General features: G+C 35.0%; 1 protein-coding gene across 2 annotated transcripts in view; it reads left to right on the forward strand.

Moving 5' to 3' along the window:
- The window catches only part of FAF1 (Fas associated factor 1), a 142,064-nt gene that overhangs the window by 58,698 nt on the left and 67,599 nt on the right, over positions 1–15,767 (forward strand). For both annotated transcript variants that reach the window (XM_052665955.1, XM_052665956.1), the window contains exon 8: positions 11,723–11,809. In XM_052665955.1, the coding sequence (XP_052521915.1) occupies positions 11,723–11,809 (87 nt within the window). The remainder of the gene's footprint in view (positions 1–11,722; positions 11,810–15,767) is intronic.

A 15,767-nucleotide genomic window follows, 5' to 3' on the forward strand; every position in this document is an offset into this window, starting at 1 on the left:
TGACAAATATGTACAGATGTTAATAATGATTCTTGTCCCTTTTTCTCAAAACTCTTTAATGTTTTCACCTGTACTGCCACTGCTACTGCAGAGCAGTCTGTGTCAATAAAAAGAAATGAGAGAGGCAGAGGTCTATATATTTTTATATAGTTTTAGTTCCTTTGTTTAAAAAAAAGAAAAGGCACAATTAATATCTCATCATTTTTTTTTTTATCTTCTTGCTTTATTGGTTTGTGTTTATTAAAAACTATTTCATATTGACTTTGAATACAAATGAAGATCTAGCTTTTCTAAGATGTTACAACAAATCGCTTTAAAATTGTTTCCCATGAAATTCTATTTCTGACACAGGTACAAGGAAACATTCCTTAAAAGAAGTATATTATTTCTATTCTAAAGCATGTAGTGGGAAATACATATTTTTTGGTATGTTTTAAATTAAAGACTTATTAAGTAAATGAGGATTTTTATTTTTTTTTTTTTTTGTGGAAGATTCCATAGTTAAAGATGTTAACCAGCAATTTCTTGCTTCTATAGCACAACATAGTTCAGAGCTGAGATTAGAGAAACCCTGTAGAGTGGCTAATACTCGAGGGCATCCCCAGCTAGAAAAGTATGTGAATTTAGGCATGGGAGGAAGGAAGGATCTGCTTTAAATTTAGTGTAGGGTCACTGAATCTTAATGATAGATTAAACAAGGGAGGTGGAATAATGAATAGGGGTATGCAATGTGTAGCACTAATACCAGAAGTCCATGGTTTTCACTGGTTATTTAATGTCTTTTCCCATATGTTTCTGAATAGAGCAGGTTATGGCAGGGATGAGCTAAGGAATAGCTTTGTTAGTGAACTGCTAAATAGGCTGCATTCTCTTTTAAAAATTGTATATGTATATAGGAGAGGTGCTTGTTAATAATCGGGTCCTTTAACTGCATATATCTTAAACGTTGCAGTGTTAGTAGCTACCTTTGTAACTTGTGTGTAGAGTGAATTTCTTAAAAATACACTGTGCACATTGTCTGCATAATTTTATTTTCCATTGTGAAACTAACAGTCACTACTTGGTTAATGCAGAGGTGAATTTCAGATTATTTGTAGTACTGTTGATACGAAGAAAAGCTCAATAAAAGGTGATGATTTGGTAGATGTGAAAATGAGATAGAGGAAATACCAAGCAATTTTTTTAAATAAGAAGCTGACTAACAGCTCAGTAAATCTTGTCTTATAATTAGTTGAACATGATCTTAAAGCAGTATCAATATAATATCTATGGAAACTCAACCACCTTAAGAAAAGGTATTAAATTTTTATACTGAGGGTGACTGAGAAAGATACCCTGGTACACTTTAGTGTTGTGAGAGCTCAGTAAGAACTCAACAACTAAGTACCACTAATCAGGTGAACCTATCAAGTCAACTGTTGAGTTATTAATGGGTTTCTGTGTAACTCATGTTTTCTTTTATGTTCTCTTTTATGTAGTGAAAGATACCAGCAGGTCTCATAGAAAACACACTCTGCATATCATTTCTGCTTTGGGTTACAAATGGATTTGTAAGCTGACTGGAGGGAGCAGCATAAGTCAAACTAGTAGCTTTGTCCTATCATTCCATCAGTACAGTACTGGTGATGTTAGTAATAGTGTGTGAGACCACTCAGATGTGTGGCTCATGTTCCTTTTTAGGTGCACCTTGTTGGTGGGTACTGGCATCGAAGGACTGCAGAAAGAGCCTGCCCATCTCTTAAGCAGCAGTCTTGCTGTGGTGTTTAAGTGCAAAAGTAGGGAGAGGAAGGACACAAAGAACAGAAGTCAGAGTACTGGATTTCTCTGCATCATAGTACTACACAACTCTGTACAGCAGTGGTACTTGTGCTACACAATATTTATAGATTTTATATTGTTTAGTAACAGTAAAATTTACTCTCATTAAGAGTATTTTATCAGAGTTGTCAAGAAATGAGACAAAAGGCACTTGACAAAACAGTGATTTTTATTATCTGCTTCTTAAGCTAAAACTGTTAGGCTAACCACTTAAAATATCGATCATTGCTGAAGCACACGAGTCTTAGGCGTTTTCTGTTTCCTTAAAAGAAATTTGTAAAGGGGAAATCTTTTTTTCAATATGAGTGCAACTAGTGTTATTCATGTAGTGCAGTAAAACCATTCTCCTTCTTAAAATGGCCGTTTATTTTACCACTTATTGGTATGACTGATTACTTTTGAAACCCATGAAAACGCACAAACAGGGAAGTGATGAAAGAGCAAGATATGTATTTATCATGCTTTGGCTGTCACAAGCCAGTTTCTTTGAAATGAAGGTGAGGATGTTTGTCATCAAATAAATTCATCTAAATTCATCTTTTGTTCAGAACATGACAGCCGTGAAAACATAACATCTACTCTCCACTGCAAGAACCATATCCACTCTCTCTCACGTCTAGTGATAATTCATGCCCTACAAATAATCACTAGGGTTCTCACGAATGGGGACTTGACTATATAAAATACCTGTTTAAACTATGTTATAGATCAATAAGATAATTATTTCCTTATTGAAAAATAGAAGAACACAGCCAGGATAAGAGATAAAGGAAAGTATAACACTTTTGCTGAAGAGTTTGCACCATAATTCCTGACAAAGGAAGTGAAAAAGATTGAAAGACAGGAGCTGCAAAATAGTGCTCGTTTGCACTGTTGTCTGAATATATGCACATTTGATGTGGACAAGCTGGGATCAAATCGATGTAATGTGCACTTTTTGTGGGTTTTTTTTTACTTCCTAACCTTTGTGTTTTACCATTATCTGGTAGTGGCTGTGGCTTCTGCCCCTGGTACTTCTCAGAGATGTTGGTATGCACAGAAAGTATATTTATTAGTTTAAATATGGTTTTCATACAAATTTTAAAAAACTTGAATTCCAGATTTTACTCTTGGTCACGTCCTTAACTTCATGATCACTGTCAAGACATATTTTTCTCAAAGTTACTGATTTAATCACTGAGGTAATCTATTAGGATTACATATTGTCTTCTTGGTATGCAGTCCATGCATGCAATTATTTGTCCCTTGACTCCCCATGATCTCTTTCATCAGGTTAGCCCAGGTGCAAACTGTTACCCTACTGCAATCTGTTGTAATTAGTGGACCAGCTGTTTCAACTAGTGGCTTTCATTTGACTTTCTTTTTAACCTGGTCTTTTAGTCAGTCTTTCAAGGCTCCTTCCTAATGATATCCTCATTCAGTTTGTGTATTTTTATTTGACGTTTGGTACAGCAAGGTTCTCTGACTTCAGGTCTGTTACAGCAATGCATACAGATACAGTAGAATCCAAAAGATAACCCATGTAACATTCTTATCATACTTCATAAAGCATTCTGAAATCTACTGAGAAGTGGTAACTAAAATTGGTATGTTTTACAGCAGTACAAATGTCCATACTGGCAAGTGTGAGTTTTGCTTTAGTCTGGACCTCCACAGTTTGTCTCACTGTTTTTCAAGATATCTGAAGATGTTAATTTTGAATAGGAATAAAATACTTGGTATTTGGCAATTTACCAACATCTTAGGACATTAAAGCAGATGGAATTGGGATTGTAGCATTAACAGTTTGTTTTGGAAACTTTTCTGTGGCAAGTGAGCACTCTTTCTTAGTGCAACAGTATTAAAAAACTGTATTTGCTCTTTATTTTATTGTTTATTTTGGGTGCTTTCTCAAAGAGTGGTTGCCTCTTGTAGCGATCTGATAAAAGATGACTTATTGTCACTTGCCTGTTGTCTTTTATAGTGTGCATGAAGGTCAGTTAGTAGTACCCACTGAGCAATACTGTTTCATTCAAACTACGAGTAAGTATTTTTTTTCTCAAATGACCTTTTCTACTGAGTGCAACAACAAACTGGGACTTCAGAATCTGCCTCCTCCATGTCAGCACACTGTATGTAAGCAAAACAAACAAAAATAAAACAAGCCCAAAACTTCACATATTGTCATCAGTTTCATTTTGTTAGCAGAAGTCTTTAAGGCATTTTCCAATCAATTCATAAAATTGTTTTGTCAGTAAGTCTTTGTTGTTTGCTCTCTTTTAACCCTAATCACATCTTCCTTTCAATCTCTAATGTCACAGCTAGCTCAAACTCCAATTCTTTTGTACCCTTTTTCAACCTAGTGCATGTGCTGCTAAAAGGATTTGTTGTTGTTGCTTTTTTAATACTCATGTCTTTTGCCTCCATTTCTCAAGAACGTGTTCTTCCTTCTTCTGTAGAAATTTGTTTCTTCTTTTAACCTTCTATTAAAAAAAAAATTCAAAGGGCTGTGTGTTTTTAAGTTCAGAGGGGATTATCACAATTAGGTCTCCTAGGCACTACAAGTAATGAATAATAATAATTATATAGGCTGAAGCTTTGTGTAGTGCCAGCCATATAGTTGCAATCAGTAACTTCTGCATCAGGTTCAGAAGATTGTAACTTGCATTTACCTGTAATGCCCTTGTAATAGGACTTCCAGTTTTAGGTGTTTTAGGACAGAGATCAGCAAAATGGTATTTTATTTCACAGAATGAAAATGTGCATGTATTCTGGCAAAAGGCTGTGGCACTGAGAAATAAAACAACGTTTTTAATGCAGTGAAGTGCTGAGTATGGAATTGGAGTTTCTCTATATGTAGATACATAGGGGTGTCTGCAGTACTCTGTCACAACTCGCACTGTGCATAACTCAGTTGTTCTCCTTACAATTTAACAAGCTTTTTTCTTTTTTTTTTAATAACATCTCTAAAATTGTTTCACTGTATCATACACACCAAACATATTTGATGTTGAGTGAAAGTTTAATGTCTGATATTCACCCTCAGTAGATGTTACAGGGAGGAGATGGTGCGAGCAAGACTCATTCAACATCTGCTGCTTGCTGCAGCTGAGGAAGAGAGCAGATCCAAAGAAGTGGCAAAAAAAATAGTATCTGAGCTTGGAGAGCTCAGATTAAGTGGTGGAGAATGCCTTAAGCATTAAAAAAATTATTTAAATAAGTGTTGTGGTTCTCAATTTCAGTGATGATCTGAAGGATGCAGGTAAACACTCTGAAAGTGTCTACCAGCTGTAGATAGGTTGTTGCCAAGTAGATTAGAGAGTGGGGAAAAAAAAAACACACAACTGTTTAATTTTGGAGATAAGGACATTTAAAATTTGTTGTTAATACTTTATGTTAGTACATAGCCCACAGGAATTTGCACCAGTGAAATGGAACTAGCATTTTATGTTCAGTTTCCATCACTGAATTATTCAGCTTCCATTCTTTGTTGCATTGAAGCCTGTTTGACATCACTGTGATAGATGTGAATCTAGGGGAATGAATCTGTAAGTGCTACCTAGATGGAGAACACGCAGCTTTCTAACACTTCTGGGAAGTCTGTCCTCCTACCCAGTGCTTTATATCCCTACATGAGGTATTTTTTACTGGAACGCTATGGTGAATCATCTCTCAAGTTTGCTGTCTGCTTACAGATTTTTCTCCTGAAAATTTTCCTGCCATTTCCAGTATAAAATACACAATAGCAAAATAACGCGTTAACTTTGCATTTGATTATTCGGCCGTTTATTCTTCATAGTCTTTCATAATTCAATCTAAAAATAGAGTGGGTTACTTATTTTAAATCGCTGATCTCCTCCGTAGGTATATGAAGCTCTCTAGAAACATTAAAAAAAAAAACACAAAAAACACATTCAGTTGCTTTTGCTTAGTATTTAATGTGGCTGAATTGTCTTTATTTGAACTCTTATCAGCAAAATGTCACAAGCATCGCATGTTTTTTTTTCCAGACCTAAGTTAATTTGAAGGGTTATATAATGAATTCAGCAAACCTCCTAATGAAGATGTTGACACAATATTTGCTGAGTACTACAGTACAGCACAACCCATTTTCAGCAGTAGTTTAAACTGGATTTATGTTGTTTTGAATGCTGTTCAATAAACTCTGGAGTGAAATTTGGCTTTCCTGTATGCTAATATGTTTAATTATAGGAAAGTGGCACATGAAAAGCTAGCAGAAAATTTTCTGATGATTTTGTTATAACTTGCTGATGAGTTTTGCTTTGTATGTGACTCATATATAGAGGGCATTCAGGTCCTCTCAACATCTTTTTAGGAAGGTTTAAAATTGTATATTGTTTTAAATTTGCAAATGAAACAGTCTTAATCAGAGGGAATTGAGTACTCTATTCAGTAACTATGGAAGTTTTGAGGCTCTTATTTGTTTCAATTCTACTTGCCAGGATATAATAAGCAAGTAATGGATTTCAGACATTGAATTAAAATCAATTGTTTGAATTTGAGCCACATTTTTCTCCTGCAATAAACGAAAGTGGCGAACTATTGATAACACCAGTATCCTTTCAGATTCACTGCTTTATCCCCTTCTGCACTTCTATATCCCCTTCTGCACTTCCCATGAGTTGCTGCCCACTGTCTGTTAGTGAAACTTTGGCTGAGATTTTCCTCTGTGGTTTTGATGATTATCACTTCAGCTGTATTTGCTTCCTTTCTTTCCGTCTTTCTTCAGCAAAATGCTTTTGCTTACTCTGTATTTCTGCCTGGCACTGCCCTGTCCATAACATTATTGTGCCCTGAAAATTGTGCTTGCTTGTCGTGACTAATTCTCAGTTACAATGTCAAAGTCAAGATTCTGGCTTTGCCATCAGTGCCCCATGCAACCTTGCTCTGTCTGCGTCTGATCTCATTTCTCTGTGTCCCCCAACTCACATTCCACATTCCTCACAGTCCTCTGACTTTATTGCTCCTTTTGTCTGCCATTCATGCACTCATTTTTGCACTGTCTTTCATGCTGCCTATGTGCCTGGAACAGTCTTTAGCATCTCAGCCAATTTACAGCTTTGCATAAATTATATTTAATAATAAGACTAACAAAAGTTCATTATCTACATTATTTCAATTAAGTTTGTACCTACATAAGCAGAAAACAGCCTGAGGGAAGCTACTGTTGAACTTTGTTGTGATTCTTTGTTGTGATTTGTTTTGATTCAAAGATACAGATTCAGGGTTCTTTGATTCAGCATAATATTTTAATTTAAAAAAAAAAAAATTCTGTCAATGATAGATTTCTTGGCAGTAAATTTTAGATTTTTCCAGCTCAGAATTATGAAAGTAGCTTCTTATTCCTGGTGGCACCACTGGAAGGTCGGTGTCATCATCACATTGCTGGTATGGAATTCTTGCCCTGTGATTACATTTTACTTCGTTTTATTCTTACTAATAGAGGAAGGGCTTTGAACGTTGCAGTAATTCTGTCTCTACAGAGGCTATCTTCTCTGCTTAGCCCCAGTTTTAAAGCAACATTCTCACCTACAAAAACAGCGAAAGATAAGAAAGTAAGACTGCCTGTATCTGGCAATTTTTGTCTGCCTTGATATTCAGGTTTTTAGAACTAGTTTTTAATATGTTAACTTCGTCCTATCACCAGAGAAAATGAGCGAAGGTAAAATTTCACGTGCTTCTCCATCATCTGGTACAGCTGCAAGGCAAGGGCATTCCATTCTGCAGCAATTACACATGCTTTTCCAAGTTAAAATGCATCCAAATTTATTTATTGTTTAAATGGTTGTATTGATACTGTTCACAGCTGAATGGAGGAACCAAGTAAATGTGCCTCTAATTTGTTTTTCATTGATTTGGAATATTCTGGAGATTATAATCTGAAGGGCGGCTGCCATAGCAATATGCCAGTCTCCATGGTATCTCCACATTATGTAAAGAAGTTCTGGGCTACACAAAGACAATGCCGCCAATTAGTATTTCTAGCTGATCAAAGGTGGGGGACCAGAAAGTTTGCCAATAAATGTAGCTCAGTGGAAGGCACTGGAAATTAGCTTTACACAGTTATATGGATTTCAGTCCTCCTGTCAGCATCGTGAGAACTTTAAATACAAATTTAACAGATGCTAAATGCAAACTGAATGTTTTTCAGTTGTGTGAAGAACACTGCCATAGGTTTTCGTTTTGCTGATTAACTGAAAAAGTGATTTATGGTTCTGCATAGAGTGAATCATGAGAGCATTTTCCTCCTTACATGGTATTTAAACTGAAACAATTAATGAAGAGTGTTTCTGTAATTAATCAGTAAATATTCCTCCTCTCTAAATCTTCTCCACTTTGCTTTCTTGATACTATTTTAGTTATCAAATAAACCTAAAATGAAGTCGTTATTTTAAAGCAAACCTATTTTATCTGAAATAATTGCCTGTGGCTTGTTGTTTCAAAGAGGGCTACTTTGGCATGAATTCAGAATCCAGTTGTGATCTTAACTCGAGCAGTTTGTTTAACCAAACATTACTCTGATCAGTTCTACATGGTCCCCTACCCGGCCAGGCCTGCCTAGAACAACTCGTTTATTCTGCGACGAGTTGCTCAACAGATGTCATTCTGGTAGAATAATGCAGCAGAATAGTTGTGCGTTGGCTAAAATTACTTCAACTTTGATCACTTTTGTTCAGCACATCAGTCTGGCATTGTGCTTTATACCAACATAACACTTTACCCCGAGCATGCCTTTCAAGCTTAGAATAGCAGAGGAATGTTATTGAATTCAGTGCAGTTACAGATGAGTTAATGAAAGAAGGGAAATACTGTTTTTTTCATAATGCCTTTCTGTTGTGATTTGGAATTAAAATGGAATTTGAAGAATGTGACTTCTGAGCTATTTATTTTTACTTCTGAAAGCTTTTTGAAAGCAATATAATGTAGTGCTCTTGATCCCATTTCTGTAAATAAATTTCACTTGTTATTTTGAAAGAGCTCTTTTTAGAGTTTAATAATGGGAAAATAAAATTAATAAGACTTTTTTTGATGTGTAACTGGGGAGCAGTTATCTCAGAGGCAGTTTATCCTGAAAAAGAATCAAAAAAAGCAAGAACCATATTCTGCTGATCACAGCTCAGTATTGTTACATTTTGATGGGATGTTGTGGGGTCACTACTGAGTAATGACATCTCTTTACCTTAATACCACTGCGGAACAAATGCTGCACAGCAGGCTGGCTTCTTGTTAAGAAGCAGTGAAGAAAGGCTGTTTGTTTTGAACAGTAGGAATGAGATCATATACCAAGTTCCATAGAGTCTTGTCCTCCGTAGTTCCATTTTTCACAAGTGCATGTGTGTATGCATACACATATACACACAAATATACCGTATGTATTTACGGTTAAAACATTTATTTAAATCAATTTTGAATAATTAAACTATATTTGTATTTTTTAAAAGTATAATGTGCTTACATTTGAGATGGCACTAGTACAGAGTACTCTCTAATCTCTAGCAAGTGCTTCAGTATTCTCTGTCTAAAACAAAATAACATTCTTATTTTAGTTTTTATTTAAAATAGAGTTCTGTAATTTTTTATTGAAGCATACTTACCGGATCAGATTCTCTGCAGGAGCACCTGGAAAAAAAACAATATTAAAACAAAGAGTATGGGGCATATATGTAATTCGCCAGTTTTTTTTTTTTTAATTTTAAAAAAAAAATCTTGATTCTAAAACACCCTGAGAATTTGGAGATAAGCGGAAACTCCAAAACAAATACATGCTAGGATACTGAGATATCCAAATAAGGCAACTTCCATGGCCTTTTTTTATCCTTTATTGAGATGTAGAGCCACTGTGATGGAAGTAATTTAACTTGCTGTTAAAATGAAGGCCTTTTTCTCAGTCACCTGTGCAGAATAGTCTTGAAAACGTTCAACCACGTAGCCTTGTTAACACTGATAGTTCACATTCTCATGCCGGTGTATTAAATCTATCCAGAAATATTAAGCAGTTTTTCACTGTACTAAGGGGCAATTTATTACCATGGGAAAAAGTCATGAGAATAATATCAGTAATTGTATGCAGGATCTGAGAATTGGCAATTCAGTGCCTCGCTGGGCGTAGCACTGTACTTTGAGCCTTCATTCTGTTTATGCCTTGAACTTTCTCAGCAGCATTTCTTTGTTGGCAAACCTTTGCAGCAGTGCCATGAAGAGTCTGCTGAAGAATACTGTCCAAGTCAACATCTGTGACAGCAAATGTATGCTCCCTCTTAGCTTATTTACAGTGATTAGAACAGTTATTTTACTGCTTGATGTCTGCACATGTGACTTCCATCCATTTGTTAGCATGCTTGAACTGTATGCCAAAAAGAAGAGCGCATGTGGCATTTTCCTCTAAAGATAAAGCAAAGAAAAAGAGATTTGTTACTACTTCATTATGGACATGTATTCTTAGATGAATCTTCTGCCAGATGTTGTGTATAAATTCTGTATTAAAAATAAATGCCAATTTTAAAGTGAACTTAAAGATGGCATATGGTTATATTTCTGTACTGTGTTATTGTGTATTCTGTAGTCAACTTTAATGGCAGGTAACTGATTAAGTAATTAGGGGCAAAGTATATAAAATAGTTACTCAGTAGATTGCCTTATTTTATAGCATCATCTCTTTAGGAACTTTAGAATCACCCTGATTCCATTATGTGAATGAGAGACTTAAATCTATGTATCATGGTAGTATTTTTCATTTTCATTGAGTGGAGACCAGGGCACAACTTCTGACTTCCTGACCGATTTTATCTAGTGAAAAAATTATATAAATGTTAGTAACATTTATCAAACCTCACTTTTTGAAATTGTTTTTTGGCCTATTAAATCCATGGTTGAGGTCTTTACTTGGAACTGCAAATAGATGTGTGTAAATAGATGAGGGCCATGTATTCATATGTTGCAGCTGTATGGAAAGCAAAGCAAAACCCAGCACTGGTCGCTGTACGCCTTCCTTTGCTCACAGTTCTGGTCTGGTGGGGCAGCATTCACGGTGCTTGTTGCTTCTGCAATCTTCATGTTCTGGTATAAGATATTATTCGCAATTTGAGCTACCTCAATTACAAAAATATTTTTTTTGCCCTATAAACAGTCACCATAAAGTCTCTGGTGAAACATGATTTTTTTTTTAATGCATTAGCGTTTTTGAGGAAAGAGTTTTATAGTTCTTGTATTTTTCATTTCTTCCCCTATTTGAAATCTTCAATACTTTCTCCATTTTCTTCCTCCCTTCCTCTTTTCCTTCCTTCTGTCCTTCCACCCTCTCTCTCTCCTTACTGATAACCATTGTATACGATCATTAATTGCAGCACGTTATACTTTAATAGCTTGATAAAAGTATTTATGTGAAAGTGAGTTTACATGATTTTTGTTAAACATTTGAAATGTGTTGTTATTCTTGAAATGGGATTATTAATTTGTATTTTCACTTTTAATACTATCACTTTTACTTTTGGATCTCATTTAATAAACTTATGCAAAAAATAATTGTATTTCTTTGTGTACAAGTTGAGGTGTGAATACAAAAATTTCAGGAGAAAACAGAACGTACTAATGAACTCTAACTACTTTTATTATTACCTTCTCTGTCCCTTCAGGTTGTTCATTACATGGCAGCACTTTTTACTGTGAGGAATTTGTATTATGAGTTTTGTAGCAGGTTTATCTTGCTTCATTAATAACATGTTCTCAGTGATATATTACAGATGTTTTTTCTTTAACTTTTTTTTGTTCAAATGCTTTCGGGAGCACTGTACTTGAGCTCTGTTTTACAGTAGGTAGTTGGGAAAAACTCAGAAAGCCTGGAATTATGAAAATGATGCAGCTTGCTTGTATGCTTTTGATTGCAAGTTCTGATTTTCTTTCCCAGGTAAAACGGAACGTGTACGACCTAACCAGTATCCCTGTCCGTCACCAGCAGTGGGAGGGCTGGCCTCCTTCTGCCACAGACGACTCAGTAAGTAGCTTTGGTTCTCATTTTGTTTCTTCCTACAAATAGCCATTTGTGCTTGAGCGATTCTCATCAAAATCCAGTTGTTTTCATTGACCCATATGCAGAAGCTTGCTATTTATTATACATAGTTCAGAATTTTATCTGAATATTTATCTAGGTATATTATATCTGAAGTATTTTGGGAAGATTTCCTTTTCCATGAGATTAATGTTCATCATCATTAACGTTCATTGTATGCTTTGGACTAGAAGGAATCAATGATCCTAGGCTAAAGCAAAATTGCTTAAGGAAACTTAAGGAAAAAATAAAATTTTTACATGTATTCTGAGTAACCTGTATATTTTTCTCTGTTTTGTCCATTAATTTATGAATTCTTGCATCTAGCATTAAGTAGGTAGGTTGAAGCTGGTGAAGACTATCTAGCTCGGCTGTTGCAGAACCATCAAGAATCTGTGCTTCTCAAGATTGCATTTCAAATTAGTAAATATTTTGTATGCAAAGATATTTCAATTTTCAAACATATTTTACAGGTTTTGGTATCACCATTATCTAGAAATGGAGGGTAATATTAGCTTAAGATTAATGTGTCTACTTACAGTACACAACAGAGTGAGTAAGCAGGGAACTGCCTACAAATTTATGAAACTATGGGACTTTAATACAAAATTCAGTCAAATATTAGACTTCCTTCATTATGTGGTTGCCCCTACACTGGAATTTTACATCACATCTTTCATTTTTGTTCAGTTTTTTTCTGTTAGTATATTCCCGATGTCAGCCAGTGAGGTTCACCCTAATCTTAAAACAAAATCACCTAAACCACTGAAATAATTACCTAGTGATGCTCTGTGTAGATTTCAAGATAGTAGCCTGAGAAAAATATAGAAAAAAATAGGTATTTTCTTTTCTTATAGACTTTTATATTTAAACTAAGGATTGAACCTACAATGTTCAGTAGAGTGTTCTAGAAAGTGAAGATGGAATTGGTCTTTGCTTTTTCTGTATTAACATTATCTAAGTTACCATTATCCTCAGTGCATTACATTCTGCTTTCTTGTCCCTTTCTACTCCCCCCCTGTAAAAGAAGATTTGCTGTTTGTGATTGCTGCTTTTTTTTTTTCTTTTTTTTGCATTTGGTAAGGATTTATGCAAATAATAATTAAAAAAAAAAAAGCAAAAACAGTCTGAATTTTAATATAATTGGGAAAAGCCTATGCCAATGTTTGCAGAAACAGTAGTTAAGTTTCTGAGAGTTGATTTAATCTCCATCCACGTATTCAAGGGCATATATGAGAGGATAGATTTAAGATCTGAAATAACAGCATGGTGTCATGTGGTAATTACAGTCTTTGAAATTTGGATCCATTTTAACGTTTTATTAGTTTACATTAGCCCAGAAAAGAATTGGAAACTCAACCCTTCTAATCCGTTTTCCCACAGCAGCAAGGGAGAAAAAAATACAGAACCTTTCTTTTGAGTAGAATAGCTCACATATGCAAAACTCATGAATCTGTTTTAAGTCTGTTTTTACAAGTGACATTGTTGCAGGTGAATTTTTCCCCTTTTCATCCTTAATGAAATTGGTGAATGTTGAGTCATCTGCTCCAAAGCAGGAAAGTCCTCAAAGCTCTGTGCTCGAGTCTGCTGCAGCTGAGACTCGTCAGCTGTGTAAACAGATTGGAATGTGTTACCAACAAAAATATAATTAATTTCTGTCTAAAATTAGAGGCCATGGCTTACTATTTATAAAGATTTAATGCTAGCAATGACTATCTGAATGTTTTTCCTTTGCAAATTAGAAATAGTAATAATTACTCTATTAATAAGTAATGATCTCTGTATTTCAGTGACAGATTTTTCTAAAACACTTTTTCCATCGTTTTTTGTTTGCTGTATTGTGTAGTACACAGTCGCAATTAAAGAGTTAAAGACTTGATTAAAATACTTTTTCATTTACTTTTTATGTCGCCTAAGAAATACTTTGTAATACCACAGGAGGTTTTTCAGTACAGTTCTCGTTAACCTTTGGCTTAGCAAACAGGACAACTAAATAGACTTCACATAATTGGATTCCTGTATCATCTCGAGTCTCTCATGAACCTGACAGACTACAGTCTTCTGACGTTACCAGGAAATTTACTGGAGTCAGTAGTCATTTAAAACATTGTTGCTTCATCTCCCCTCTGAGTTAAGATATGTTGTACTGCCTAATGAAATATGGGATACTGTATGAATTGTCAATAACTCTTTCCAATCATTTTTGCACACGCTCACCCAGGGAATAGGTACCAAAATGTCCACAAGTAGGAGAATGTTTTCATGCTGTGACACTTTAACTGTGAGAAACAAGGCATACGTAGTCCGTGGAAATCTCATTTTGCTATTCAGCAAGGACACATTTTTAGCTTTCATAGTGCCTGAACAACTTTTAACACCATGAATTATATCTGTTCTGCTTATTAAAGTTCAAACAATGTAAGTGTATGAGGTTTAAATCATTCTTTTTTTTTTAAACAAGTTTACTTAAGTAAAACTTTAATTAATATTAAAGATATAATTTATCTGCTTTGGGTATGTGTCATCAACCAATGCAGTGAAATCTGGAAAATTAGCCTAGAAAATTAATTATAATTTGATTTATATAGGTTCATGATTTGTTCTGAATCTTTGTTTATTTTAACTATCATAGCAACTTAAATGCCATAGAGCATACAAAAATGAAAACCAAGCCAGAATAATTCACTAACACTTCTAAAATGCATTTCATTTTCTTCATTGTATTGGTTGAACTATAAGTCCACTGGTAATTACTGCCATTGCTGAGTAGAATCAGCAACCTCTTGTAAGTATGAATAAAAATGTGAGCTCCCCAGTAGGCAGTGGTTTAGTTGCAGTTTTTAAATTGAAGCATAGCAATTTGATTTACCTAAGCAGAGATGACTTTTTTGGGTACAGATGCATGGTTGAAGTCAAAAGCTTTCTCCCTTGGGGTCACTTTTAAAAATCTTTTTTTGAATAGGTAAGTTTTTTCCCCATATGCTTCTGTTGATCTATTGCTAGCAGAGAACACCAGTACTGTGTGGGAAGGAGAGATGTTGCTTTTGTGCTGCCTTTGTTCTCTGCATTTAAGCTAAAACTTTATTCTTAATTACTTCAATTTTTCAAGTCATTTCAGTATAGTGATGAGAAGTGCCTACTTCTTGTACGAGCCAATAGCCAACTTGTTCAAAAGGAATATATTTTTGCATGTAAAAGCTACAAAACTTCAGGACCTCATATTCTCATTTCAAGACAAGCAACCACACTTCATTGTACAGATAAGCCAACAAATATCAGTTCAGAGAGAGGAAGTGGCTGCACTAAGGGTGAATGCCACTTTGGATGCCACACGCATGTGATGGGTCTGAGGGACTCAGGCTCTGTATCACCTCTTTGAGCTATGCCACCACAGCTCTGATGGCTGAAGACGTTGCAGTTGACATTCCTTAGCTGAATAAAATAAAGACTTCCAGGTTATAACAAAAATTTACAGATTGAAAAATTTATGTATAATCTAATTAGCACCGTTGATATGTTTAGCTATTACGCTGATTGGTGCTAAGCACAGTTTTTCTCCATGGATAGAGATTAAAAATACCAACAGGTGGTGTTCTGGTACCAGTTCAAACCATTTATGACAATTCTTAAGTGATCCTCAGAGTTTTAGAGAGTTTGAGTATTGATGCTCTTAGAAGAATACTTGTGATCTATCTTATTGTGGGGGTTCTGTAATGAGATTACATCTCAGTATAACATTTACATTATCATCACAATGCAATTGCAGAAATTGTCAAGATAGTACCCAGTGCTGAAAGTTCATTGTATGAAGCAGTGCATTTATCATGATAAAGAAATAGAAGTCTGAGAAATGTATAATATAGAGTCCCTAGATTGCTTTTAGGTTGTCTTCTGACTTTACCTT

Source organism: Tympanuchus pallidicinctus, unplaced genomic scaffold, assembly GCF_026119805.1.
Source record: "Tympanuchus pallidicinctus isolate F22 unplaced genomic scaffold, pur_lepc_1.0 scaffold7, whole genome shotgun sequence".
NCBI lineage: Eukaryota > Metazoa > Chordata > Aves > Galliformes > Phasianidae > Tympanuchus > Tympanuchus pallidicinctus.